Below are 24,520 nucleotides of genomic sequence, written 5' to 3' on the forward strand. Positions count from 1 at the left end.
GCGGCCGGGCCCCACAGGAGCAGCCGCCCGGGGCGCCGGAGCCGCGGGCAGCGCTGCCGGGATGAGCACCAGCGCGCTGGGTGGCGGCGGGGACAGCGGCAGCAGCAGCAGCAGCAGCAGGTAGGGCTCGGCCTGGGCGCCCGGGGCCCCCGGCGCCTCGCGCGCGCGCTCACCGCCCACCCACCCCACCCACAGCTCGCAGGCCTCCTGTGGGCCCGAGTCCTCAGGCTCCGAACGGGCCCCCGCCGCGCCGGCGCCACGGATACTACGGGGGCTACTAGGCTCCGACGACGAGGAGCAGGAGGATGCCAAGGACTACTGCAAGGGTGAGGCCTGCCTCGGCGCCGCCCGCGGGGAGGGGCCAGGGCCAGGGCCAGCCCACGTGGGCCGGGCGCCGGCGGGCCGCGCTGTCCTGGGCACGGGGAAGGCAACACCCCCACCGCGCCCGACGGGCTCCCTTCCCCAGGTGGCTACTACCCCGTGAAGATCGGGGACCTGTTCAATGGGCGGTACCACGTGGTGCGCAAGCTGGGCTGGGGCCACTTCTCCACCGTCTGGCTCTGCTGGGACATCCAGTGAGTGCCCCCTCCACCCCCCGAGGCCCCACGCCAGCTGGGGTCCTGCCCTTGGGCACCGCTGAGGCCACGGCGACGGCCCCGTGGGTCTGGCCGGTGCCAGCAGCCGACGCGGGTCTCGGTGTCGCAGGCGCAAGCGCTTCGTGGCCCTCAAAGTGGTGAAGAGCGCAGGGCATTACACGGAGACAGCTGTGGATGAGATCAAGCTCCTGAAATGTGTGAGGCGCCTCCCCTACCCGCTCCCAGCGCCCCAGGAGCCGCCCAGGGCCTGGCAATGTGGGTGCAAGGCCTGCCGGGGCTCCGCGGGGGTGGGGGCAGGGCTCCCGGAGGGGCAGGCTCCAGCTGGCTCCGTGGAGTGGGAGGACCCGAGGAGCGGGCAAGGGCGGGCCGGCAGCCTTTCTTCCAGCGGGGCCCAGCTGGGGCGGGAGGGAGGCCCCCACCCCAGAGGGGCCGCCCGGGGAGCAGCTGGCGAGGGGCAGGTGGCAGCCGTCTGTGGCCCCTTGGCTTTTGCTCCAGGTCCGAGACAGCGACCCCAGTGACCCCAAGAGAGAAACCATTGTCCAGCTCATCGACGACTTCAGGATCTCTGGGGTTAATGGAGTCCGTATCCTTCGTAGGCTGAGCAAGCAGTGTGGCAGCGCAGGGGCCAGCTGGCTCGTGCCTTCCCAGCTCCTAGGGCCTCAGTTTGCCGATCTGCACGATGGGGATTATCCCTTCCAGTGACACTGCGAAATATCTCCATCACCACTTTGGGGATTTGTGTTTCTGTGGTGGGGGGCAGGGAGCGGATAACCAGGTTGGCACTGGCTATCCACGGGCGTTGCTGGGTTACCCCCAGGTGGGAGGGCCCACCTCTGTGGCAGTGCCTTCCCTTTCGGGGGGCTGTCCGTAGGCTCTTTGGCAGACTTGGGTGTAGGACTGGAGATGGGCTGAGAAACCCGTCTATTCCTCCAGTGCCCTCTCCCTAGGGTGACCGCGGAAGGTACTGTCCCAACTGGCACACCTAAGAGTGACGGGGACACTGTGACACCGGGATGGTAGCAATACCGGGACCTCCCAGACCCGGCTCTGCACTGCCCGAGGCTCGCTGCTCCCCCACCCCAGCTGAGGGCGGGCAGGGCCTGTGCCCCAGCTGCTTGCCCACTGACCGCCCTTCACTCCCGGCCCAAGACGTGTGCATGGTACTGGAGGTCCTAGGCCACCAGCTCCTCAAGTGGATCATCAAGTCCAACTACCAGGGCCTGCCCGTGCCCTGCGTGAAGAGCATCGTTAGGCAGGTGAGCGGCAGGCATCTGGCCGAAGGGCGCTGCGGGGCGGCCTGGGCGGCGCCGGGGGAGCTCAGGAGCGGCTCCCCCCAGGTGCTGCGCGGCCTGGATTACCTCCACACCAAGTGCAAGGTCATCCACACGGACATCAAGCCTGAAAACATCCTGCTGTGTGTGGGCGATGCCTACATCAGGCGCCTGGCCGCGGAGGCCACAGAGTGGCAGCGGTCAGGGGCCCCGCCCCCATCCCGGTCCACAGGTACCAAGAGGCTGAGCGGGGCGGGGCGGGGCCCGTGGGCCTCAGCCCCTGCCTGAGTCTCGGTTCCCTTCTGTCACTCCATGCTCTGCCTGCCCCACCCCCCAGTCAGCAGTGCCCCCCAGGAGGTGTTGGTAAGTGGGGGCGCCCCTCTTCCTGGGCCTCACCTTCCTCAGCCTCTCGGGTTCCACCCTCCCCAGCACTCCTGCAGTGGCACTTCCAAGCGGCTGGGTGGCCCAGATGTGGATGATACGCAGAGTGGGCCACGTGCCCCAAACTGCCCTGGGTGGCTGCTGGGCTCGCCCCCGCCTCAGTGGAAGGACACTGCGTCCGAGGCTGGGAGGGGACGGAGCGGCCCCTAGGGGAGGCTGGCACCCACGGGCAGGCCTGCTGGTTCCTCCCCAGCCTCAAGCTCTGGGGAGTGGCGGGCAGGAGGGGAGACAGGAGGCGCGTGAGGGGGCGCTGCCACGTCTGGTGTCCCCGGAGCCCCCGGGCCTGCAGGCCGCGGGCAGAGGCTCGGGCTGCTCAGGGGATGGGTGACGGGCACCCCGGAGTGACCCTGGCTCTAACGGCAGACCGGTAAGCTGTCCAAAAACAAGAGGAAGAAGATGAGGCGCAAACGGAACCAGCAGAAGCGGCTGCTGGAGGAGCGGCTTCGGGACCTGCAGAGGCTGGAGGCCATGGAGGCAGCGGCCCAGGCCGAGGGTGAGGGGCCGGGGGGCGCAGGGCCGCCTGGCACGTGCCGCAGCGGCGTCTGCTCACACACCACCTCCGCCCGTCTCCCCAGACGCTGGCTCAAGACTAGAGGGGGGCAGCGGCTCCACCTCCTCTTCTGGCTGCCACCCTGGGGGGGCCGCGGCCGGCCCCTCCCCGGCCTCCTCCTCCCCTGCCCCCGGGGGCAGCCGCAGCCTCAGCCCCAGCTCCCAGACCTCAGGCTTCTCGGGCTCCCTCTTCTCCCCCGCCTCGTGCTCCATCCTCTCAGGCTCTTCCAACCAACGCGAGACCGGGGGCCTCCTGTCACCCAGCAGTAAGTCAGGCAGCGGCAGGCACAGGTGGGCGGGGCCGGGCGGGGCAGGTCCAGGCCAGCTCAGTCTCTCTCCCTTCTCTTGCTTCCCCAGCACCATTTGGTGCCTCCAACCTCCTGGTGAACCCCCTAGAGCCCCAAAATGCAGACAAGATCAAGATCAAGATCGCAGACCTGGGCAACGCCTGCTGGGTGGTATGAGCGGGCGCCCTGCTATGAAGGAGGCGGCACAGGCCTGAGCCGAAACCAGCACCGGCCCGCCTGGTCAGCAGAGCTGGGCCCACGGCAGGGGGTGGGGGGCCACAGGGAAGCGGCCAGCCTCAGCCTCAGGTCATCTGGCCAGACCCTCGGGACACGTGGGGACACTGAGGCTCAGAGTGAGCCCCACTGTGCTCCTTGGGTGCACGGCCCAGAGGAGGTGGGAGACGAGAGGGGGGCAGTGAGGGGAGGCCAGCCATGGCCCCAGCTGCTCCCCAGGGCTCCCCTTGCCTGCAGCACAAGCACTTCACCGAGGACATCCAGACGCGGCAGTACCGGGCCGTGGAGGTGCTCATCGGCGCCGAGTACGGGCCCCCGGCCGACATCTGGAGCACGGCGTGCATGGTACATCCGTTTGGGCTACCCCTGCCCAGAGCTGGCCCACCGGCCGCAGCCTCACCCTCTGCCCCTTCCAGGCCTTCGAGCTGGCCACTGGCGACTACCTGTTTGAGCCACACTCCGGAGAAGACTACAGTCGTGACGAGGGTAGGGGGAGGCAGGCCCTGGGCTCGGCCTCGGGGTCTCCCGGCCGCCCGGCTTCCTCCCAGCCCCCTGTCTATTCACAGACCACATCGCCCACATCGTGGAGCTGCTGGGAGACATCCCCCCGGCCTTTGCCCTCTCGGGCCGCTATTCCCGGGAGTTCTTCAACCGGAGAGGTGGGGCCGAGCGGGCGCAGGCCACCTGGATGCAAGGGGCGGGGCAGGGACCTTGGGTTCTGAAATAGGGGGAGCAAGGGGTCCCAGATCAGAGTCCTCCCTGGTGGAGCCTGACCTAAGGCCCACCGGCCTGCCCCCAGGAGAGCTGCGGCACATCCACAGCCTCAAGCGCTGGGGCCTGTACGAGGTGCTCACGGAGAAGTACGAGTGGCCCCTGGAGCAGGCCACGCAGTTCAGCGCCTTCCTGCTGCCCATGATGGAGTACATCCCCGAAAAGCGGGCCAGCGCGGCCGACTGCCTCCAGCACCCTTGGCTCAACCCCTAGGCCCAGCTGGTGCTTTGGGCAGCGTGGGACGGTCCTGGCTGCCCCGACCCCCAGCCCTCAGTGCCTTCACGGAAAGCAGGACGGCTCCGCCCCACCCACCCTGCTGAGTGCCTCACACCGCCCCCTCACACCACCACCACCACCACCACCACCCCCCCCCCCCCCCCCCCCGAGCAGGGCAGACAGATACCAGGGCCAGGCCTGCCTTTCAGAATTCGTTCTGCCCCCAACCCTCGCAGAGGGCCCTCTGAATGGGAAGCGTGCTGCCTGTTTTCTTAATAAAGTGTGACTGAAACACCAGCGTCCTGGGGTGACAGAAGCACGCGGCCAAGGGCTGGGGCAGAAGTGGGTTTATTCTGGGTCCACCCACCGAGCCACTCAGGGTGCTGGGGGCGCGAAGGGGATCTAAAGGGCGGGCCGAGACAGTCCCGGGGACGGCCTAGGCCTCCACGGCCCGGCCGTTGATGACGCGGATACGGCGGATGATGTCCTGGATGGCTTCTGATGTGGTGCCCCGGCCCCCGATGTCTGGGGTGTGCATCTGCGGGAGACGGGCAAGCTTGGGCGCACAGCGGGGCCCGGCCAACGCCTGCGCCCTAGCCTGCAGGCAGCCCAGGGCTGCCCACAGTGCCCCGTGGCCTGCAGGGGCTGGGAGCGCCACCAGGAGGGCAGCAATACCAGCTATTATTCCTGCTCCTGCCCCAAAGGCCCCCGCTCTGCCCGGTACAACCCCCCGCCTTGGGGGAAGCACAAGGTGCCAGGTCGCCATTTCCAGCCCCTCAACCCGGGCTGGGCTGGGAGCTGGACGGGAGGCAGGTGGGGGGAGCCTCACATTTTCATTGTCCATGGATGCCAAGACGGCCTTGCGGATGGAGGTGGCGTAGGAGTGGAGCCTGAGAAAGAAGGGCAGACTTTGGTCCTCGCGGCCTTGGGCACGGGCCGGGGGCCAACGGCCCGGCATCGAGAAGCCACTTACTTGAGGTGGTCGAGCATCATGCAGCTTGCCAGCAGCGTGGCCGTGGGGTTGGCGATGTTCCTGTTGGCGATGCTCTTGCCTGTGTTCCTCGTAGCCTGGAAGAGGCGAGACGAAAAGGAGGGGGCTGGGAAACACAAGGACGTCGAGTGTAGACTGCATTTGTGTAAAGCGTCCAGAACAGGCAAATCCAGAGACAGAAAGCAAATGACTCTGGTGCCAGGGGCTGGGAAGGGGGAACAGAGAGTGACAGCCACAAGTACGAGATTTCTTCTGGGGGTGATGGAAACGTTCTGGAATTAGAGAGTGGGGATGGTTGCACAACTCTGAGTATCTTAGAAACCAATAAATCGTACACTTTCAACGGGTGACCTAGGAAGTCTGTGAGCTACAGTTCACAAAAGCCAGGGGCCCTGGCACTGCTGGTGGCACTCACCGTCTCAAACACGGCATACACGTGGCCGTAGTTGGCCCCAGCTACGAGGCCGGGGCCCCCGACCAACCCCGCGCAGACGTTGTTGACGATGTTGCCGTAGAGATTGGGCATCACCATGACATCGAACTGCTGGGGCCGGGACACCAGCTGTGGGGCAAGGAGGGGACGGCCAGCACCTGGAGCACAGGCAGCCCCGGGAGCCCAGGGCGGGGGCCGCGCAGCATGGCAGCCTAACTACCTGCATGGTGGTGTTGTCCACGATCATATTCTCGAAGGTGATCTGGGGGTAACGGGCTGCCACCGCCCTGCAGCACTGGAGGAAGAGCCCATCGCCCAGTTTCCTAAGGGGGATGCAGGACACCAGCTCGGCCACTGCAACCGTCAGCTGGAGGGACGGGGCACGCAGACGCCACAGAAGGCTGGGTTCTAAACTACAACCAGTGCCGTCTGCGGGACGGGCAGAATCCCGTTCCACCTCCCCTAGGTGTGCACTGCGGTGAGGCCACAGCTGGGAAACGGGCAACAGGGCGTAGTCCCGGGCCCCGAGTCCCAGAGAGCAGGCCCGGGCAGCAGCGCGGAGGCGCGAGGCGGGGGGCATACATGATGTTGGCCTTGTGTACGGCCGTCACTTTCTTGCGCCCGCTCTCCCGGGCCAGCATGAAGGCATACTCAGCAATGCGCAGCGACCTGGCCTCGGTGATGATCTTCAGGCTCTCCACCACCCCTGCCACACTCTGAGAAGGGGACGAGCGAGAAGAGGCCCACGGCCTGTCTGAGCCTGCCCTCTAGCACGAGGTTCCCCTCGGGCACGGCGTCCCCGACCAGCGCCCTAGCCGAGCTCACGCCCGCCAACACGCCCCCACCTCATGCTCCAGGCTGCTATACTCGCCCTCCGTGTTTTCCCGTACGATGAGGATATCTATGTCCCTGTGCCGCGTCACCACTCCCGGCAGGCTCTTACAGTGGATGACGTTGGCGTAGAGGTCCAGGCTGGTGCTAGGGGCACAGGGGGAGAAGCAGCCGGCAAGTGCAACGTGTCTCTGCTGGCACGCCCACCCCCGCCAAGCCCCCAGCCCATGCACTTGGCTCTCACCGAAGGATGTTGTTTCGGGATTTGTGGGATGGCGGCAGGTTATGGTTTGTTTCAATATTGCCTGCAGGACAGAAACAAGACCAGCAGGCTGGAGAGGGCGCCCCAGGCTCAGCTGTACCACCGTATCCCCCTTTCCGACCCAGGGGACGTGTGCCAAGGGTGACTCCAACAGAAGAACACAACAGCTTCCGGCGGCAGAAGTGTTTCATGGAACACTCTAGCGTAACTTGCAGCGCAAGCCCCATGGGGGCAGAGGGGCATGTGTGTCTACGCGTTCGGTTCACTGATGGGCTCCTGGCACGTAGCACGCACTCAATAAATACTGAGCGAATGAATGAATGAACAAGGGTTGGCATCTGGCCAGAAGGTCTTGCTAGACCCTGGGTGGGGAATGGCAAGGCCAGGGTCTAGCCGGACAGAAAGTGACCACTCTTGCTTACTAACAGGCTGGTGGCTAGGCTGGCACCAGCAAGGGGACCTTGGCCACAGTTAGTGCCAGGCCCTGCGTCGAGGAAGCACAAGAGCTGCAGCTCAGAGGCAGGCAGGGGTTGCCTGGAAAAGACCACAGCTTCACCTTGGCTGGGACCAGGGCACCCAGAGGGCCAGCAGCTGCTGAGAGAAGGCAGTCAGAGGGTGCCAAGTAGAGGAGGGTTTTCTCAGGGCCCCCAGGGCCGCCGGCCCTCCAACTCACACCCTGCCTGGACTTCCTTCACCCAGAGTGCCTTGGGCACCCTGTAGTTGACATGGCTGCCCCTCCACGTGACTGCCAGGGCCTGGGGCTCGAGCTGGGTTCACCTTTGCTCACTCAGTCCTCACACAGAGCAGGTAATGGTCTGAAGTTTGCAGAATGAGTGATGGAAACAGTTAAGGACCTGGCACAAACCAAGGCAAACTCAGAAAGGGTAAAGCTCCCGTCTGTGACATGCACAGCTGTGCCGACTGGAACCAAGGCGGCAGGCAGAGGGTTACAACTGCATCTCTGTGACATGTGGTTTGGGAAGAAAGACTCTGAGGGTCAAAGCTGACTCCAGCAGAGAGGGCTGCCTCAGGAGGGAAGAAGGGGGTGGAAGGGGGCCCATCCCTGGACAGGCTCCCGCAGAGCCTAGTGCCACTGAGATCTCAGAATCGCAGCATCAGTGGGGCCCCAGGGACAAGTGTCGGCTTGGAGGTGAAACGAATCACGTGCGGTGCCCCATCCTGGCCCCCGAGCTCACCCTTCAGGGCCACGCGGTTCCGCCGTATGGCCATGATGGCGTTTCGGATGTCCTCCTCGTCGGCGTTGGAGCTCACGTGCACCTCTTCGAAGTCCACAGGCACGCACGCATGCCTGGGGCAGAGCAGGGTCAGGGCGGCGGCCCCAGGCCTCCGTCTGGGAAGCCTGCCTGGACCACTGGGTGCAGAGGCCTCTCCCCTGCTGCTGCCCACCCTGCCCTGGCTCTGGCTGAGGGGAGACTGAGCCCACCTGCGCCAGCTGACAGGCGTGCACTTACACTCCACAACGCTGTCAGTGGGCCTGGTTCCACCCTCCCCGTGCCCGGGCCGGCCTGCTAGGATCGCAGACACTGGGACAAAAGGCCTCCCACCACTGGCTCGCTGCCCCTCTTGGCACAAAGTTCTCAGGGTCCCCCTGGCTGGGCCCAGGGGCTCTGTACCTGAACACAGACTTGACGTGCAACATGAGCTCTGGCCCGATGCCATCCCCTGGGATCATGGTGACCGTGTGCCGCCCACCATACTTAGCCGACGGGGGCTAGAAGGACGGGGAGGCCTTCAGTTCCCTTCCCCCCCTCCAGCACTGACCCAGTGGGAAGGCCCACTGGGAGGCGCCAGCTTGGGGTACCACACCCCTACACCCTGCCCCACCCACCCCAGACAGGGCTGCTCACGGCGGGGGGCGCTCCTGGGTCGGGAGGACAACAGCAGAAACAGGCCCCGTCCCCGCCTGGACCCGGGTCAATCCCAAAGCAACTAAAAGCCCCAACCTAACAGGCAGATGAGAAAAACACTCACAATTGTTTGTTGCTAGAGGCGGGACAGGAAGGAAGAAGACACAGATCAGTCAAGGCTGGAGGAACAAGCTTTGCTGGGGAATGGGGCTGTTTCCCTGGGGCGCCGTCTAGCACGGTTCAGGGGAGAAGGGGTGGGCGAGCTCTGGAGACTGCACCTCAGGGGGAGAGACACAGAAAGGCAGGGAGCCCAGAGGCACGACACATGCGCGTGCACGCACGCCCACGCACACACACAGGCGGGCAACGTGAACATCAACACACGCACGTGCATGCACACACTCGGGTGGGTACTTACTGAGAAGCTCCTCCAGGGGGCTTCGTGGGCACCTAGAACCTGGCAAAGAGAACCCAGACGCTAGTGGTTGCCGTCTAGCCCAGAAAGCCAATTTGGCAAAAGGGCCAGCCGAGCTCCTGGCAGGGAAGGCGAGCGTCCTCACCGCGCCCAGACAGGCCCTGCGCCTCACCCGTGCACCACTGTCTAGCGCACAACAGCACACAGACCAGCCTGTCGGAGCACCGCGGAGGGTCGCTACAACGCTTTACACCTCCTTCAGGTCCCTGGTCAGTGTTTTAAAAAATGTTTACATCCCGCTCCCCACCTTTTCTTGTTTCTGGTCTTCTTCAGCCAATTATTCCTGCTCAGTGATGTCTGTAACTTGGAAAAGTTGGCACACCAAACGTAGTACAATAGGGAAATCATGATAAACCACTGGGCCACCATGACCATCATTTACATCATTTTAAAAATCATGTTTTCTTGTTACAAAAGCAGCATATGGACAGAGCACGAAGATCGGGAGGAAGAAGATAGCACCCAGCCCCGTCCACCCAGAGATAAGCACTGTTGGCACCATGGGGAATAGCCCTCTAGAATCAGAAATCTAAAAATGCAACCATTTGCAGAAGAATAGCAGATGCCAATCTTTCAGAAGGCTTTCATGAAGGATTGCAAAACTGCTTCGTGGCATACATGGACGACAGATGTCCCCACCCCCCCACCTGAAACAGCCGCGCTTGGTCACACCGGTGCCACGGCTGACAGCTTCAGAGCAAAAGCCACCCGAGCCAAATGGGACAGGTGCTCAGAGTGACCCATCTGGAGTCCCCACACTTTCCTGGAAGAAGAAGCCCATGTCCCAGCTCCCACCGCAGCGGGGCTACAGGCCCACACACTTTCCTCCCTGTTGTGCCCCGCCTGGGTGCCCCCTTCAATCCAGAGACAGGGGCAGGGCCAAGGTCCTCCTTATCGCCTGGGAATGCCCTGCCACTTGCCTGCTGGGGCAGCAGCAGATCGTTCCAGCCAATGGCAGAGTCACTGTGGCCATTTTCCAAAGAGCCATGCCTTCCTGCTAGAAGTCTAGAAAGCAGAGGCTGACCGCCCCACCTGGGTCTCCCTGGCTGCTTTTCACAAGGCTCCCCCTTGCACAGAACTCTGGCAGCACAGGGGTTAGGAAGGGGGTGACTAACAGGACAACAGGCCCTGGGGGTTTCTGCTGATCCATGGGGCCCCCGGGTCTGCAGCCTAACGCATACTTGGGGCTTTTCTGTTTTCCTTCTAGCAGTTGTCAGTATCTGGATTCATCTTATCTGTAGGCTCTCAATACAAACTTGTGGATGGTGTTTGTATTGAGACTGCCTTTCCTCCAGGAAGCCTTCCCTGATGCCCTAAGGCTGCTGAGCTGTTGGTCCCCCTGGGCTCCCAAAGCCCTACCCACCCCACTCCCTTCCCCTCAACCACAATCTCACTAGGTTATCGCTGCTGTGCTCCCTCTCCTACCCCTAAGCCCCTGAGAGTGGACACCATGTCTGTCTGATCCCCTACTGTCACCCCAAGACCGAGCAGAATGCCTGGTCCAGAGCTGGGACACAAAAAACATTTACTGAATGAATGAGCATATCAGAAAATGAAGGAAGATATGACGGGCTTTGAGGCTAGGTCGACCTCGGTCCAAATCCTCCATCTACTACTCTTGCTGGCAAATAGCTTAACCTTGCTGAGCTTCCCACCCTTACCTGAAATCCACAGAATAGAGGTGCCCACTTTATCTGACTGCTGGAAACATTAAGCAAGAAGAGGTATGCAAGCTGTTCAGTCGCTAGAAGGGCACACGGGGCTATGCAAAAGCATACGCCCCCCTTTACCCCACCAGCCCCTCAGGCCAGTGTTCAAGGCTGCTGGCCAGTGAGGGGATGCTGGGCTGACCCCTACAGCTCCGAGCAGTAACTCCTCCTGGGTTTCAGCCCTCTGAGGTCTACTGGCACCTGGCAGGTAACCTGGCTGTGCCGGTGAGCCAGCGCTCACACCAGGCCTGGCTCTGCATCTGCGCAACCACACCCCACCAGACCCTGGACCCCATCACTACCACCAGGGCCGAACGTCCCTCTCACCTGCTCCCAATGCTAGACGTTCCATCCAGCTTTGGCCAAAGACCCGAAAGCTCTCAGGATAGTGACTTCCCTGACCTTGCTCTGGACATATTCAGGCACCTTCCTTCAGGAGGTTACAAAGGTTCTGTGAAGCTACCTATCAAAGGAGCCCAGTATGAGGCAGGATGGGATATATGCATTGGTCTCCAGCTTGTTCATCAAGCGGGAAGGTGGACTGTTACCCTCGTCCTTTGATAGTGCCACAGAAAGGAGTCCAGAATGGTACGTGTCCCAGCCTAAGGGCTCCCATGATCCACATTTTAGTGAGGGTTCTCTCATCAGCATGTTTCTGTTGGATCAAGTACCAATGGTGGCTGCATATTTTCCCACGAGGTCCCAATTAATGGGACCAAAGATCTGGGCTTCATCTCTAAAGGTTCCCATACCCAGGACAACCAGTCTCAGGGCAAGGCATTGCCCAGCTAGCAACCTTGCACTGCCCCCCCATCCCTGCCCCAATATAGACACAAGCACACACGGGGGAAGTCAGGGAGGAGACAGATGTCCCCACCAAGATCCTGCAAGAGCCTAGCTGCCAGGGACCTCTGGAAAGCCTCTGGTGAGCAAGTGGGAGGAGTCAGCATTTTAAACATAATTTCATAAACCAGAAGCTGTTACAGGGCAGTCTTCCCCAGGGCTCAGAGGGGGGAAGCATGGCCGAAGACATGTCCACAAGTAGTGTCAGCAAAGTCACAGAGTTCTGGAAGGTCAGAGTTGGGTGGATCCTTTGAGACAGAGGAGAAACTGGAGCCCAGAGAGGTCAGACCTCTTGTCCCTCAGGGCCAGTCCTGACTCGATGACGCTTCAGATGGCTTCCAACCCACCCAGGGACTAAATTATCCTCATTCAAGCGTGTCAAGAGAGAGGAATCAGACCTGAATAACCAAGATCCTAAACAGAGAACAACGGAAGCAAAGCCCTCGCGGCCTCCCAACCCGCCAGCTTCAAGAATCCTAGCTCCTTCCCATTCCAGGCGCCTGCGGTGGGGGGGGTGGGGGGGGAACGAGGCTCTGGGGCGCCGGCAAAGTCCGATTCGCCACCTCCACTGGGAGAGCTGGCAAAGCGGTCCACAAAAGGGAAACTTGAAGAGGCAGGGCGGCCAGGAACCGATTCCCAAGAGGGCAAGAGCAAGGCGGGCCGGCCACGTGACCGCCTTGGGGGAGGGGTTTCCCACAAGGACACTAGGGAGGTGACATTGCCCCCCGGGGTCCACTCTCCCCGCCCATCGGGAGCTCCCCCGCCACAAGATGCAGACCCCTGAGAAGCCAGACCAGAATCAACTTTGGCTAACCCCTTCACTGACAGCGAAGGTGGCCAATCAACCCTGGCCCGCAGCGCTCTCCCCTCCCCTCACGGGACCCGCAGCCAATCGGGCCCCAGGACGCTCCGAGAGCGGGGCCCGCCGGCCTAACCCCGGCGAGGTGCGAGCACCCCTCAGCGATCGCCGCGGCTATTCCCGTGGCCCGCTCCTGCTTCTCACCTCCCAAGGACGGCAGAGGAGGGCCGGCCTGAGCACTGCCTTCACAGCGCCGGCAGCGGCCGTCGCCACCTTCAGCGCCATGATGTAAAGTGAGAACTGCCGCAGGTTCCGACTCGCAGATGCCGCTCTCGCGAGAGTTCGGCGGGCGCGAAGTCCCGGGAGGGGGCGTGGTCCCGCAGTGAGCACGCACACGGCCGCGCCGGTTTTTACGCCCTCTTCCGGCGCCGAGAGCGCCGCCGCCGCCGCCGCCGCCGCCCCGCCGCCGCCGCCGTCGTCGCCATCTTGCGGGGGAGGGCGGCCAGCTGGGCCCCTGGTCCGGGGAGGGGACACGTCAGTGCCGCTGGCGACGTCACAGGCCCGCCCGGCCCGCCGGTCCCTGATTGGCTGCTGCGGCCTCTTACGCGTCGCGCTTCCTCGTCTGCTCCTCGTGTTCAGGGGAGTCGCTCTCTTTTTCCCTCGGCAGAGAAGAGGCGATGGCGGCGCTGGCATCTCTCGGCGCCCTGGCGCTCCTCCTGCTGTCCGGCCTCTCCTGCTGCTCAGGTAGCGGCCTGGCCGGAGCTCGTTTCTGGCGAGCCTCTCACCCACGACTGGTGGTGCGTTGGGGGGAGGAGGGGTGCGGGCGAAGCGGGGGTCTGGGCTTTCTTCCTCAGAGAGGCAGGTGGTCTCTGGTCGCGGCAGCCGAGCCCACCACGCGCTCTTGCATCACACACGTTTACCAAGCAGCTGGGCTGCTGGGAGAAACAGTCTAGTCTGTCCCTCGTCTACTTCCGCGAGGAAGAGTCCCAGAGCCTCTCCCGTGCGCCTGGCCCCAGCTCCAGCAGGAGAAATGACACACGTCCCTGCTGCCACTCCAGGAGCTCCCGGTCCCGGAGGGGGGTCGGACAGGAGCAAAGCTCTGCAGCGCCGGGCGATCGGAGCGAGAAACTGGGCCGGTGGAGAGGAGCCACCTGACCCGGTGCGGTGGGGCCAGGCCTCTCCAGGAAGAGATCTCTGAGTGAAGAGGGAGCAGGGACGGTCCGGGCGAGTTAGAAAGGAACTGAAGAGGGAAAGATGAGTGGGCCTAGAGTGCCTAGATCAGGCGGTTGATTTGTTTCCCCCGAGGCCTTGCCATATCCTTATAGGGTTTTTCCGGCGGAGTCAGATGGCTTCACGTTCTTGAAAGGTTGTTAACACTTAGTGGCAGGGCTGAGCTCAGACTGGAGTCCAGAAGTTTGTTTAGGAGGAGGTCCTTGCAGGAGCCCCCACCCCGGGCCTGGGGGCCTGGACTGGGTCAGGGCCACTTTCAGTGCATTCACTTTACCTGCCCTACTTCAGGCCAGCGCCCTTGATGCCTGCAGTGTTTCACCAGCCTAACTGGCCTCCCCGCCTGCACCCTGCTCACCTGCTCCTCAGGAACCCCCCCACGCTATAGTCGGTGATGCCTGGAAAGGACAGACCTAACTATAAAGCCCCTCTGTGCTCCCCCGTGTCCATAGGAAAAAGGTCAAGTCTAGCAGAGCGTGGAAGGATCTGGGGGATGTGGCTCCTGAGAACCGCCTCCCACCCATGTTCCCAGGCATCTTCCTCCCGCTTCCTCCCGCCGTTCCAGTCCCACGGCCTCCTCTGACTGCTTCAGCCTAAGTCACGGCCCTGCCCGGACACCACATTTGGAGAGCAGTTGGCGCCTTGTGATTTAGGTGGCACCTTTCCTTCCCTTTAGCCTCTAGCAGTGTGGAGATGACTACGGCAGCATCCTTTTTCTCAGTGCAGCGCTGTTCAAGGGGACAAGTTATGCTTACGGACCCAGACCCTCTGCCATTTCTTTCCCTCCGGAAACGCTGGGGCCAGTCGTGGCTTTCTGTCAACTGTCTGGGGCAGAGACCCTTTCCTTCCTATCAAAAGCCCCCATAGGTTGCCAGCAGCACCACGCTTTGCGTCTGCAGAAGAAGCCTTCAGTAAACTGTCCAGAGCCACGCATGGCTCTGAATTGAGGGCAGCCTGGCCACCCGCTGGGCTTCTAGGGTGCTCCAGGGCAGACCGCAGCCCCAAACCATCGCACGGCTTCCCTGTCTGCAGGTCCAGGCACAGACTCGAGTCGTGCAGTGAATTTCTGCAGCGCCCCCCCTCGCACACACACTCACCTGTTCTGCCTGTACGTTGAGGTTCCACCTGTACAAAGTCTTCCTGTCTCCCTTCCCCTGCCTTCCTTCAAGACCACTACTTCTGACTGATCATTTGAATCTGTCTGCCAGACCCCACCTGGCAGGGTCCAAAGGGCCCTTCGTGTGCTCAGCTGATGAGCTCTGGGAAGTGGGGTTAGGGTGGTCCCTTCTGCCCCTAACCCAGCAAGCACAAGCCAGGCTTTAGCCGTTCATCTCTGCCTCTACAGCAGAGGCCTGTGTGGAGCCCCAGATCACCCCTTCTTACTATACCACCTCGGATGCCGTCATTTCTACTGAGACTGTCTTCATCGTGGAGATCTCCCTGACTTGCAAGAACAGGGTCCAGGTGAGGCAGTGGGGGTTCAGCCGGGAGGGTGCGGGGGCGAGAGGTGAGCAGTGAGGCTGAGACCTGGGGCCCTCACTGGCAGTGGATGGGGTCAGACCTGGGGGTCCGTGTGGACAGGGAGAATCAGGGTTTTGATTCCCAGGTGTAGGAGAGATCAGGGCACAGCCAGGCCAGATTCTAGCAGATACTTAAAGAACATTCCCCTCACCTGCCTGCTCTGCTGCATCTATGTGCGGTGATACAGACAGGCATCTTGCTGTGTGTGGAAAGGGCAAACGTGTGAAGGGAGAGACAGCCAGGGTCAGCCCCCAGGCTTCTGCGTCCCTTTGCTGGTTGCTCTTTGCCGAAGTGTGTGTCCACGTGTGTTTCGTCATTTCAAGACCGAGCAGCCCTGGCCTCAGCCTCTGCAATCTAGAGGCGCAGAGAAGGAAGGAAGTTGGGCCTTTGTGGGTACAGTCTTCCTTAGGCAGCACATCGGGTGTCCGCGACCGTGACACCCCCTTCCAGGCTCAGAGAAGAAACAAGAACACTTCACTCATCCCGCCCGTGCCCAGTTAACAGGCTTGCCGTGCGTTAGGGAGGCCAGGCGTAGGGGAGATGTGGCCCCCAAGGAGGGAGACAGACGTGGAGAGTACCCCCGCCAGACACACCGCAGTCCCCGGCTGTGCCCGGCGGCCTCCTTACCCACACACAGGCCGAGGGTGCTACTCCGGGTGGCAGAGCGGGGCCTCACCTGCAGCCAGAGAGGGGAGAAGGTGACTCTCCTTTTATCCCCTCCCCCAGAACATGGCTCTTTATGCTGACGTCAGTGGAAAACAGTTTCCTGTTACCCGGGGCCAGGACGTGGGCCGATACCAGGTAAGGGATGCTGTGGTGGTCACTTTCGCGGGAGGCCACCCGTTCACAGGTGTGGCTTGAAGGCCGGGCCGGCAGGGCTGGGGCTCTTGAATTCGATGCGCTGGCCGTGGCGCCATGTGCACTGCCCACCCCCTGCCGAACACACCCCACCCAGGTGTCCTGGAGCCTAGACCACAAGAGCGCCCACGCAGGCACCTACGAGGTCAGATTCTTTGACGAGGAGTCCTACAGCCTCCTGAGGAAGGTGAGTGTTCCCGAAGGCCACCCAGGCCTGCAGTAGGGGGGGCATAGCCCACTGCCCCAGCTGGCTCCACCCTGAGGTCCCCTCTCTGACTTGGAGCAGGATGGCCGGTGGGCGCCTTCCTGCTCACCCACCCCACCTGGCCCTGTGCCTTCCGTGTCACTCCTTCGCCCACATTTCTCCTTCCACGACTCTGGCCGGTGTTCCTGCCTCTCCCACCCCACCCAGCATCGCCCCCTGACCCCAGCACCTCCCTCACAGGCTCAGAGAAATAACGAGGACATATCCATCATCCCACCTCTGTTCACAGTCAGCGTGGACCATCGGGTGAGTGGCCAGAAGGGGCTGGCCTGGCACAGGGGAAGGAGGGAGCCGGGGGCTGAGCCAGGTGGACCAGTGCGTCTTCGCGCCCCAGGAGGAGGGTGGCTGGAGCGGCCGGCCTTCTCACCCGTCCCTCCCCCGAGAACGACTTTGGCCTCCTTTCTTGCAGGGCACCTGGAATGGGCCCTGGGTCTCCACCGAGGTACTGGCCGCTGCCATCGGCCTAGTGATCTACTACCTGGCCTTCAGCGCCAAGAGCCACATCCAGGCCTGAGGGTGATGCCCCCTCGCCCCCCCTGCTTCTTTCAATAAACAGTTACCAGCTATCCCAAGCACCAGGGCTGTGTCACACACACGGGCAGAGCTGGGTGACCGGCATCCCTCCGCCTGCCTAGACGGCACAGGCACCGAGTGGGGGCAGGTCTGGAGGTCCCCTTCCTCCTTGTGTACGTTTGCTTTACTCTTGGCCATTGTCAGCGCTCCCTTCTCAGCCCCCTAATACCCAGTGCCCACCGTCTCCCAGGGCTGCCTGCCTGGTTCCGGGCGGGGCACGGGGCTGTCTCTCCCCTCCGCCCCCTAATCTCTGGCAAAGAGTGGCCTTGTTCTCCTGCCTGGGCCCGCTTAGGGAAGGACCCTCTGACCACCTGCCATTTTGAGGGCAACTGCCCAGGGCAGGTGGCGTGGGGAGCTTCCCCGAAACCCAGCAGTCAGCAGTGCACGTAGCCACGGCCCCTCCTGGCCTTCGGAAGGGCCCTGGGCAGGAACCACACACTGAAGTACTTCCTGTGCTTTTCCTGGGGGGCGCTGCAGGCGTCCCTGTGGCGCTTATGCGGTCGAAGCTAGTACTCCAGGTAGCTGTCCAGGGGGGTGGTCCTTCCAAGCTCCCCGCTCCAGCGTGGTGCCTCCCAGGATGCTCTCACCTCTGGTGTCGGGTGGGGCGCGGAGAAAGGCACAAGAGAGGGCCCGGACCCCCAAGCCTCCAAGGAGCCCATCGTTAGCCCTTTCCAGTTCGGCTGTGTACCTTCCCTCCAGTGAACCCGCTCTCTGAGCACCTGATGGTCTCGAGAAACCGGGCGGGCGTCCCTGTGCGGGCTCCACGCTCCACGTCAACCCGCAGCCCTCCCACCGGCCCAGTGTCCCTGCTACCACCTAGTGACTGGAGAGGTGGGGGGCCCTAGGGTTCAAAGGACCTGTGACCTGGCTTCCTCCAGGCTGTCGGTGAGGGGTCATTGGGATCAGTGTCCAGGGAGGCTGCACCCCAAAGGAGGCCCAGAGCCTACGGGAGTGGGCGGGGCTCTCCTCCGGGCCTTGTCCTCCGCGGGAGTGTGGAGGGACCTGCCTGGGGACCTTCTCCAGGCTAGGGGACGCCAGCTGTTCCCTGCCCCACACCCTCAGTCCAAGCGAAGCGGGTCAGCATGGGTGGCTGGCAGGAATAGGGAGGCTCTGGGGAAGAGCCCCGTCCTCGCTCCCAAAACGGGCACAACAGGGACCATGGGGCCCCTGAAGACCAGGCCAGGCGAGAGCTGCTGGCTGGTGGGAGCTCGGGTGGCGCCTGCTGGCTGAGCACCGCTCCTCCTCCTTCTAAGGGGGAAAGTGGCAGCTGTTGGCCACCCAGCGGCTCTTTTTGATCCCAGCTCCACCACTCCGCCCAGTTAAGTCACTGGTCCAGTGCGCCGGTTGCCAAGGGCTTCCAGATCTCCTGGTGTCAACATTTCCCGGAGCCAGTGAGAGCCAAGCCCCAGCACCAGCCTTCACACAGCCGAGGGACCCTCGGATCCGGGCCTGTCCTGGCCCCCACCCCAGAGCAAAAGCGAGGTGCCTCCAGAGCCATCACAGTGAGCCCCCAGCAGCCAGAGAGGGATGCTCAGGGAACAGGTGGCCTTAGTCTCCAACTCCAGCCGGTTTTCTGCGATGGGCTGGGTCCTTGGAATCCCATCCTTCATTCACAGGGGCCCATATGGAGTGTCCCCTCCCGAGGAGCAGGGGCCGGTCACGAGTTGATGTTCCTAGCCCCCAGCTCCAGAGGCCTCTGAGGGGTAAGAGGAAGGTGGTGTCTCATGTTTGCCCCTTTTCATCAACAAGCCCTTTCCCCCCTTGAAGCCGCTGGCGTTCTGCGTGACATGCTGGGTCTTCCCTCCCAGCTGTTAGACAGCAGGGCACTCCGCTTCTGGGAACGCAGGCTCAGGTTTCTTGCTCACGCCTATCTCAGCAAGTTAGCAAAATTAACAAGAGGTCTACATTGCTCTTTCAAGAGAATTTTTAAATGTATCCTCACCCACTTAATGTGCTGGCAGCATCCTGGGTCTTTTCAGGAGCCAGCGCCTACTCAAGGGCTCACCGCACAGACGGTGCCCCTGGAGTTGCCGTCTTTGGGGCCTTGGCCCCAGCCAGGACTTAGCAGGGTTCCTGACACCGAGCAGATGCCCAGTGGTTTGCTGTGCTGAATGGAACCTCTGGGAGTTCCCGCAGCCACCGGGTACTCATCTGGTCAAAAGACACTTCTTTGCATCTTCTGGGGGCTAGGCACTGTGGGGTCCCCAAACAGGGAAGGAAGCCTGTGCCTTCCAGAAACGCTAGGGCACTCCCTGAGCTGCAGGGCAGGGAGAGGGTGGGACCACTTCTCTACGACTCTGACCAGAGCAGGGGTGTTGGCCTCATGCACATGCCGGCTCCAGGCTCAGTCGCCAGTCCTGAGACAGGTCTCTGCCATCCTTCCTGCACCTGGGCACCACCCTTGTGACCGTGGCAGACCTCTGAAATGACTCTGGTGGCTCTGTCCCTCCTCCCAGAGTGCTGGAGGCTGACTTCAGAACACCTCGCTGTTGCTCAGCTTCCCCCTGACCCGCCCGGCCCCACGCCAGCCCCCGGTGCTGGAGAATGAAGGAGAATGAACACGAGGAGGCCAGGAGTCAGGAGTCACCCTCGAAGGCAGCTTGCTTTATTCTCACGATGCCGGCAGGGGGCGGGGGTGAGCAGCCCGTCAGCCTTCCATCTGAGGCTCTCTTGAGCGGGGAAGGGCCCGCAGGCCAGCTCTCACTAATGCACAGGTTCCCGGGGGGCTGCCTGGCCCACGCTGGCAAAGTGGGGCGCAGGGCATCTTCTCCCCAGTCAGCCCACCTGGCAGGGCCCGCCTGTCACTCAGCTCCAGGCCGCTCCCTAAGGGCTCCGCGTGGGTCGTGTCACCGAGGTCTGCTGCTGCTCACGCCACTCGGGAGAGAAGCCGAGCTCCAGAAGGCGTCTGGCACAGCCCTGGGCTCTCTTCCTTGTCCTTGGACGGACACTGACCCCTCAGTCCCTGCAGTCGCCGGGGAAGGAGGTGACCTCCAAGGTGAGCCTGGCAAGCCACATCGGAAGCTCCCAGTCGCCACGCCTCAGAGCGGAGGCCATCTGCAAAGCTGCTTCCCATTCCTGCCTTCATTCCCCCACCTCCCCTCCCCCCATCCCCCTCCCTTGCTTCCCCCCACCCCCCTCCTTCCCAGCTATCACTCGGGGATTCCACCTCTGTCAGGCTGCCTGAAGGAGCTGCCAGCCCTCAGAGCAGGTCCACAAAACAAACAAACCCAAAAAACAACAATTGGCAAGCACAGAAAAGGAAAAGAACCACAGAGATCAGGGTTGCCTTTGTCTACAAGTAACGGACATTCTCTTGTGCTTAGGACAGTCTTCTTTGCCTCTGCTTTTCAGCTGACTTCCCTGTCCCCAAGTGCCCGCACTGAGAGCGCTCTGGAGGGAAATGCGTGTGTCTGCGTGCGTACATGTGTCTGGGCTCGCGTCTCACACACACACACACACACACACACACACACACACACGCCTACGGCTGAAGGGGGGGCCGATACGGGTCTGCCCCCAGGCCGGCTGTTGATGTGGTCTCCGTACTTGGGGAGAAGGAAGTCACCAATGGAGAGAAGCGTCCCTCGTCCTCCAGGGGCTTCCGTCTGGTAACAAAGTCGCACGCGCACTCACAGACACACGCTAGATCCTAAGGGAGAGCAGAAGATGGGGTCCCGGCGGGCTCAGTGGACCTGGGCCCGGGCGGAGGACCTGTGCCCTGGAGCACAGCTGGGCTCAGACAGTGGTGACAGAGAGCAGAGGGTTGTAGACGCGCTTCCCGTCGGCCGAGCGCGTGCCGTGGGCCAGCATCTCCTGGATGGTGATCCAGTTGTCCAGGATCTTCTTGCTCCGCTTCTTCATGGTTTTGCGGTGGCTCAGGGCGATGATGTTGAGATCGGCCTTGCTGTCGCCGCTCTGCTGCTCCCGCAGGCACTCCAGTCGGCTCTGCATCATGAACTCGCGCCGCTTCCGCTGCTCCCGGGCTCGGATCAGGTGCTGCTTCCGCTGCTCCTTGCTCCAGTAGCGGCCCATCTTCATCTCGCTCACCGCGTCGTCGTCGGTGGTCATGCCGCTGCGCTCCTCCCGGATCTTCAGGGCCCGGGCTTTTAGGAGGCGGTCCCGCACCGGTCGCTTGGCCACGTAGCGGGTCCCGTCGCTGCGCACCTTGACCTTCCACTCCATGCGGGGCGCGTCGGTGGCCGCCGCCGCCGCCCCACCCACCCGAGGGCCACCGGCCAAACTCAAGGGGCCGCGGCCCAGCTCTTCCAGACCGCGCGGCGGGGCCAGCTGCATGCAGCTGTGGTAGTGATCGCCCTCCTGGCCCTGGACGCGGTGGCGCCGCGACAGGTAAGGGCTGCCCTCGGGGCCCACGCGCTCCAGGGTCACCCCCGTCTTGGGGCCGCGGCGGACCCGCTCCCCCGAGTGCTGTCTCCGGCCCACCTCGGGATCCCGGGAGAGGGATCGGAAGTTGGCGGGACCCCCCTGCGGGGGGGCAGCCTTGGGGTGGGTGGCAACAGGGGATGCGGAGGGGGTCCGGTTCAGGTTGGAGTTGCCCCCGGCGGTTGCCCGCCTCAGGGGGCTCTCGGGCAGGGGTTCCGCCAGCAGCGGAGTGCTGCGGCAGCTCTCACCCGTGTTGTAGGCGCTGGTGCTGTCCTTGTCCGACTTCTCGGGCAGCTCGGAGATGTCAGACAGCTCGTGCTTCTTGGGCTCGCCGGCCCCCAGGTCGTAGAGGCTCTCCTCCTCCAGCAGCCAGGCCTTCATGCAGCGCTCCCGCAGCTGTTGCATCTTCTGCGCCCGCAGGATGTTGCGGCACTTGAACTCCAGGTGCCGCAGCTCCTCCTCCAGCACGGCCATCTCGTGGCCCACGCTCTCGTTGCGGTTGACATCCAGGGCACCGCTGCCGCCGGCGGCCCGGGGAAAGAGGAGGCCCAGGGGGTTACCATTCTCCAGGTGGCACTTGATCTCCAGCAGCTCGCGGTAGCGCTCGTACTCCTCATCCGTGAGGCCCGGCACGTCGCCGCCACCCAGCCCTGCGCCCTCGGCCAGCAGGGAGTCCATGCTAAAGTGGAAGTCGCGGCTCTGCAGGGCGTCCCCTTGCAGGCCAAACTTGCGCAGGGGCCCGGGCGTGTTGGCGGTACTCAGGGGCTCGTCCCCCAGCAGGTCGTGCTCAGAGCTCTCCTCGTTGCGCGTGCTCTCATCCGTCCTGCCCACCCCGCTGTCCAGCTCCTGGCTGTTGCTCAAGCCTGGGCCCGCATCAGGGGCCCCTTTCTCCTCTTCGTTTCCAAGCTGGAGCTGGAAGATGAGCCCCGCTCAGCCTGGGACACACCAGTGGGGGCGCCGTGGGGGGAGGATGGAGATCGGAAGGGCTTTCGGGTCTGGTCCATCTCCCGCAGCCCCCCCAAGCCTCTATCTACTCCGTCTGCCGTCCTGCCCGCCCTCCCTGCCCTCCCCCCCACCGCCTTTCCTCCTTCCTCACCTGCTGGGCAGGGGGGGATTTCAGCTTCCGCGCCCGCAGGTCCCCCTCATTCTCAGAGCCAAAATCATCCAGGAAGTCATCCCGGTCACTGTCCTTCCACCGCTTCGCCAGCTGCAGAGACGGGCCCGTGCTGTCCCCACTGCCTTAAGGACCTCCGCAGACAATGACCCCACTTGCGTCTAGGTCCCGGCCCACTCAGCCATCAGAGGCCACAAAGGGAAATGGGCCCCGAACACCCCCCCCACCCTCCATCAGTGCCAGGTTGTTGGCATGTTTGTGCCCTAGTCGGCAGCTTTCAAGACAGAAAGCCCCACGTCAGGGGACCCAGGACGCCCCGTTGGGCACACACACCTGGCTCTCAGGCCGGGCCACCAGCAGGGAGATGTTGGTATTCTCCTCCTGGCTCAGGATGGCCACTGCTTCTTCCCGGTTCTGGACGTCCACACCATTTATCTGTGGCAGGCCAAGGGACAATCAACGAGGACACCAGGGCTGGCTCTGGGGCAGGCTCCAGTTGAGCTACAGGGGTCCCCTCGCAGGGAGCTCCAAAGCGAGCACCCTGGGCCAGGACAGGCTCTCAAGCTCCGGCAGGATGGAGACAAGTGGAAGGTGCCGGAGGCGAAGACAGCCTGGCCCACACAAGAGCACACGTGCCTGAAGCGGCGAGGAGCAGGACGCACGCTCACGTCTGGGGCACGGAGGGACGGGCTGGTAAGGGGCCCGAGCAGAGACGCCAGCAGAGCCCATGGGCACATGGGAGCCACCGCGTGGTCGTGCAGGAGGGAGATGAGTCCTAGCCCTGGTTTCAGGCCCGGCGGGATGCCCAGCATCAGGCCGGGCTCTGAGCAGGAGAGAGCTAGAATTGGCTGAGGAGAGCCGGCGGGGCCTGCCTGCCCTGCTCACCTGGATGATGCGGTCTCCCTCGCGGATGCGGCCGTCTTTGGCTGCGATGCTGTTGGGATTCACCTGCAAGGCACGCGCATCATGGGGACTCGGCCCCTCCCTGAGGTGCCCGTCTGGTAGGAAGGGGCAGCCTCGCCTCAGAGGCCCCAATGTGAACGGAGGGCTGATTTTTTGAGCATGGCAAAGTATGGGAAAGTACCCAGCACCAGCCGGATGGGTGGCGGAGAAGAACCCCTGTGATTACCAGCAGGGCTCCTGAAGGACGTGGTGGGAGAACACAGCCTGGCTGGACCACATCCTGCCTTACCCCGCAAGGCCCCACTGTTCCACTACGGGCACAGGTCTCCCGGGGAGGACTGCCCGGCTGGACACACGCCGAAGCCACTGGCTGCCTTCCTGTGACGCTAAGCTGCCTCCTTACGGGCAGCCTCAGAGCCCTGGGCAGCGTGGCAAGGCTGTGGGGATAGGGTGGCATGGGAGTCTTCATGTGCCACACCCTGCCTCAGCACCTGCCTCCGTGCTGCCCTGGCCCCCTCATAGGTGCCGTACAGATGGGCACCCGAGTCCAGCTGTCATGTTCCAGCACACAGGAAGGCACGTGGAGCTCCACTGCCTTCTAGAAGATCCCAGCCGCCCGTCCCGCCTTCATACCTCTCCAACGTAGATGCCCAGGTCCTCCTCGTCATCCGTGCGGTAACAGACCATCAGGCCCAGCTTGTCCCGGTGGCTAGTTTTATACAGCTCCACCTCCTGCCGCAAGGGGGATGGACAAGCAGAGGGAGAAGCTGCAGGGACGGCAGCCTCGGCCCAGCCTAACCGCCCAGACCGCATCACCTGAGCTGAGTTTCCAAAGGTCTCTCTTACCAGCCCAAATGGCACGTGTGTCCTGTGGTGTCCCTTACCAGGAAATGCCCAAGACACACACAAGACACACAGGACGCACAGCATACAGACATGCGTGGGACACAGACTCGCCAGCACGCACTGACAGAGGGACCTCACCCGTGCCCTCCCCAACTCAGCCCAATTTGGCCCTTGAGCCCTTCAGCTATGCGTGGGAAAGGGCCACGAGGCCCAGCCGCCTGGGGGTTCGGGAGCCAGGCCTGAGCTGGGCCACAGAC

The 24,520-nt window shown here is 63.1% G+C and overlaps 4 protein-coding genes across 9 annotated transcripts in view; 2 read left to right on the forward strand and 2 right to left on the reverse strand.

The window, feature by feature from the left end:
- The first annotated feature begins 61 nt into the window (after positions 1 to 61).
- Positions 62 to 4,652, forward strand: SRPK3 (SRSF protein kinase 3). Its single transcript, XM_065901419.1, has 15 exons — positions 62 to 120; positions 196 to 326; positions 467 to 575; positions 706 to 793; positions 1,092 to 1,179; positions 1,746 to 1,852; positions 1,934 to 2,099; positions 2,205 to 2,230; positions 2,672 to 2,801; positions 2,884 to 3,123; positions 3,215 to 3,315; positions 3,616 to 3,723; positions 3,795 to 3,864; positions 3,945 to 4,037; positions 4,178 to 4,652. The coding sequence occupies exons 1-15, from the start codon at positions 62 to 64 to the stop codon at positions 4,360 to 4,362; spliced, it is 1,701 nt and encodes a 566-aa protein (XP_065757491.1). The 3' UTR covers positions 4,363 to 4,652.
- A 42-nt stretch (positions 4,653 to 4,694) lies between these two features.
- IDH3G (isocitrate dehydrogenase (NAD(+)) 3 non-catalytic subunit gamma) lies at positions 4,695 to 12,936 on the reverse strand. Of its 3 annotated transcripts, XM_065901344.1 has the most exons (13): positions 12,781 to 12,912; positions 9,169 to 9,207; positions 8,875 to 8,886; positions 8,517 to 8,614; positions 8,079 to 8,191; positions 6,865 to 6,925; positions 6,635 to 6,767; positions 6,372 to 6,505; positions 6,010 to 6,112; positions 5,772 to 5,918; positions 5,339 to 5,433; positions 5,195 to 5,255; positions 4,695 to 4,903 (listed from the first exon to the last, which is right to left on the reverse strand). In XM_065901344.1, the coding sequence occupies exons 1-13, from the start codon at positions 12,859 to 12,861 to the stop codon at positions 4,802 to 4,804; spliced, it is 1,179 nt and encodes a 392-aa protein (XP_065757416.1). In that variant the 5' UTR covers positions 12,862 to 12,912; the 3' UTR covers positions 4,695 to 4,801. The 3 variants fall into 3 exon arrangements, with proteins under 3 accessions (XP_065757416.1, XP_065757417.1, XP_065757418.1); XM_065901345.1 differs by lacking the exon at positions 8,875 to 8,886 and having other exon boundaries at positions 12,781 to 12,936; XM_065901346.1 differs by lacking the exon at positions 9,169 to 9,207 and having other exon boundaries at positions 12,781 to 12,865.
- Positions 12,937 to 13,231: 295 nt separating this feature from the next.
- SSR4 (signal sequence receptor subunit 4) lies at positions 13,232 to 17,022 on the forward strand. 2 transcript variants are annotated; one of them, XM_065900863.1, is made up of 6 exons: positions 13,232 to 13,320; positions 15,152 to 15,267; positions 16,051 to 16,125; positions 16,280 to 16,369; positions 16,628 to 16,693; positions 16,857 to 17,022. In XM_065900863.1, the coding sequence occupies exons 1-6, from the start codon at positions 13,254 to 13,256 to the stop codon at positions 16,959 to 16,961; spliced, it is 519 nt and encodes a 172-aa protein (XP_065756935.1). In that variant the 5' UTR covers positions 13,232 to 13,253; the 3' UTR covers positions 16,962 to 17,022. The 2 variants fall into 2 exon arrangements, with proteins under 2 accessions (XP_065756935.1, XP_065756936.1); XM_065900864.1 differs by having other exon boundaries at positions 13,245 to 13,320; positions 15,149 to 15,267.
- Positions 17,023 to 20,577: 3,555 nt separating this feature from the next.
- Positions 20,578 to 24,520, reverse strand: part of PDZD4 (PDZ domain containing 4) — a 28,076-nt gene continuing 24,133 nt past the window's right edge. For 2 of the 3 annotated variants that reach the window (XM_065900450.1, XM_065900448.1), the window contains 5 exons: positions 24,051 to 24,149; positions 23,400 to 23,462; positions 22,848 to 22,949; positions 22,497 to 22,607; positions 20,756 to 22,306 (listed from right to left, as the gene is read on the reverse strand). In XM_065900450.1, the coding sequence (XP_065756522.1) occupies positions 20,756 to 22,306; positions 22,497 to 22,607; positions 22,848 to 22,949; positions 23,400 to 23,462; positions 24,051 to 24,149 (1,926 nt within the window). Of the gene's footprint in view, positions 22,307 to 22,496; positions 22,608 to 22,847; positions 22,950 to 23,399; positions 23,463 to 24,050; positions 24,150 to 24,520 lie in introns of all 3 variants that reach the window. The other variant, XM_065900449.1, reaches the window with a different exon arrangement.

This window comes from Phocoena phocoena, chromosome X (genome assembly GCF_963924675.1).
Source record: "Phocoena phocoena chromosome X, mPhoPho1.1, whole genome shotgun sequence".
In the NCBI taxonomy this organism is placed as follows: domain Eukaryota; kingdom Metazoa; phylum Chordata; class Mammalia; order Artiodactyla; family Phocoenidae; genus Phocoena; species Phocoena phocoena.

Coding starts and splice junctions, on each gene's coding strand:
- SRPK3 (XM_065901419.1), top strand. CDS start 62: ATGAGCACCAGCGCGCTGGGTGGCGGCGGGGACAGCGGCAGCAGCAGC. Junction 576..705: donor TGGCTCTGCTGGGACATCCA/GTGAGTGCCCCC, acceptor TCGGTGTCGCAG/GCGCAAGCGCTTCGTGGCCC. Junction 3,124..3,214: donor GGGCCTCCTGTCACCCAGCA/GTAAGTCAGGCA, acceptor TTGCTTCCCCAG/CACCATTTGGTGCCTCCAAC.
- IDH3G (XM_065901344.1), bottom strand. CDS start 12,861: ATGGCGCTGAAGGTGGCGACGGCCGCTGCCGGCGCTGTGAAGGCAGTG. Junction 6,926..8,078: donor GAACCGCGTGGCCCTGAAGG/GTGAGCTCGGGG, acceptor TCTGTCCTGCAG/GCAATATTGAAACAAACCAT. Junction 6,113..6,371: donor GTACACAAGGCCAACATCAT/GTATGCCCCCCG, acceptor CATCCCCCTTAG/GAAACTGGGCGATGGGCTCT.
- SSR4 (XM_065900864.1), top strand. CDS start 13,254: ATGGCGGCGCTGGCATCTCTCGGCGCCCTGGCGCTCCTCCTGCTGTCC. Junction 15,268..16,050: donor CTTGCAAGAACAGGGTCCAG/GTGAGGCAGTGG, acceptor CCCCTCCCCCAG/AACATGGCTCTTTATGCTGA. Junction 16,126..16,279: donor AGGACGTGGGCCGATACCAG/GTAAGGGATGCT, acceptor CACCCCACCCAG/GTGTCCTGGAGCCTAGACCA.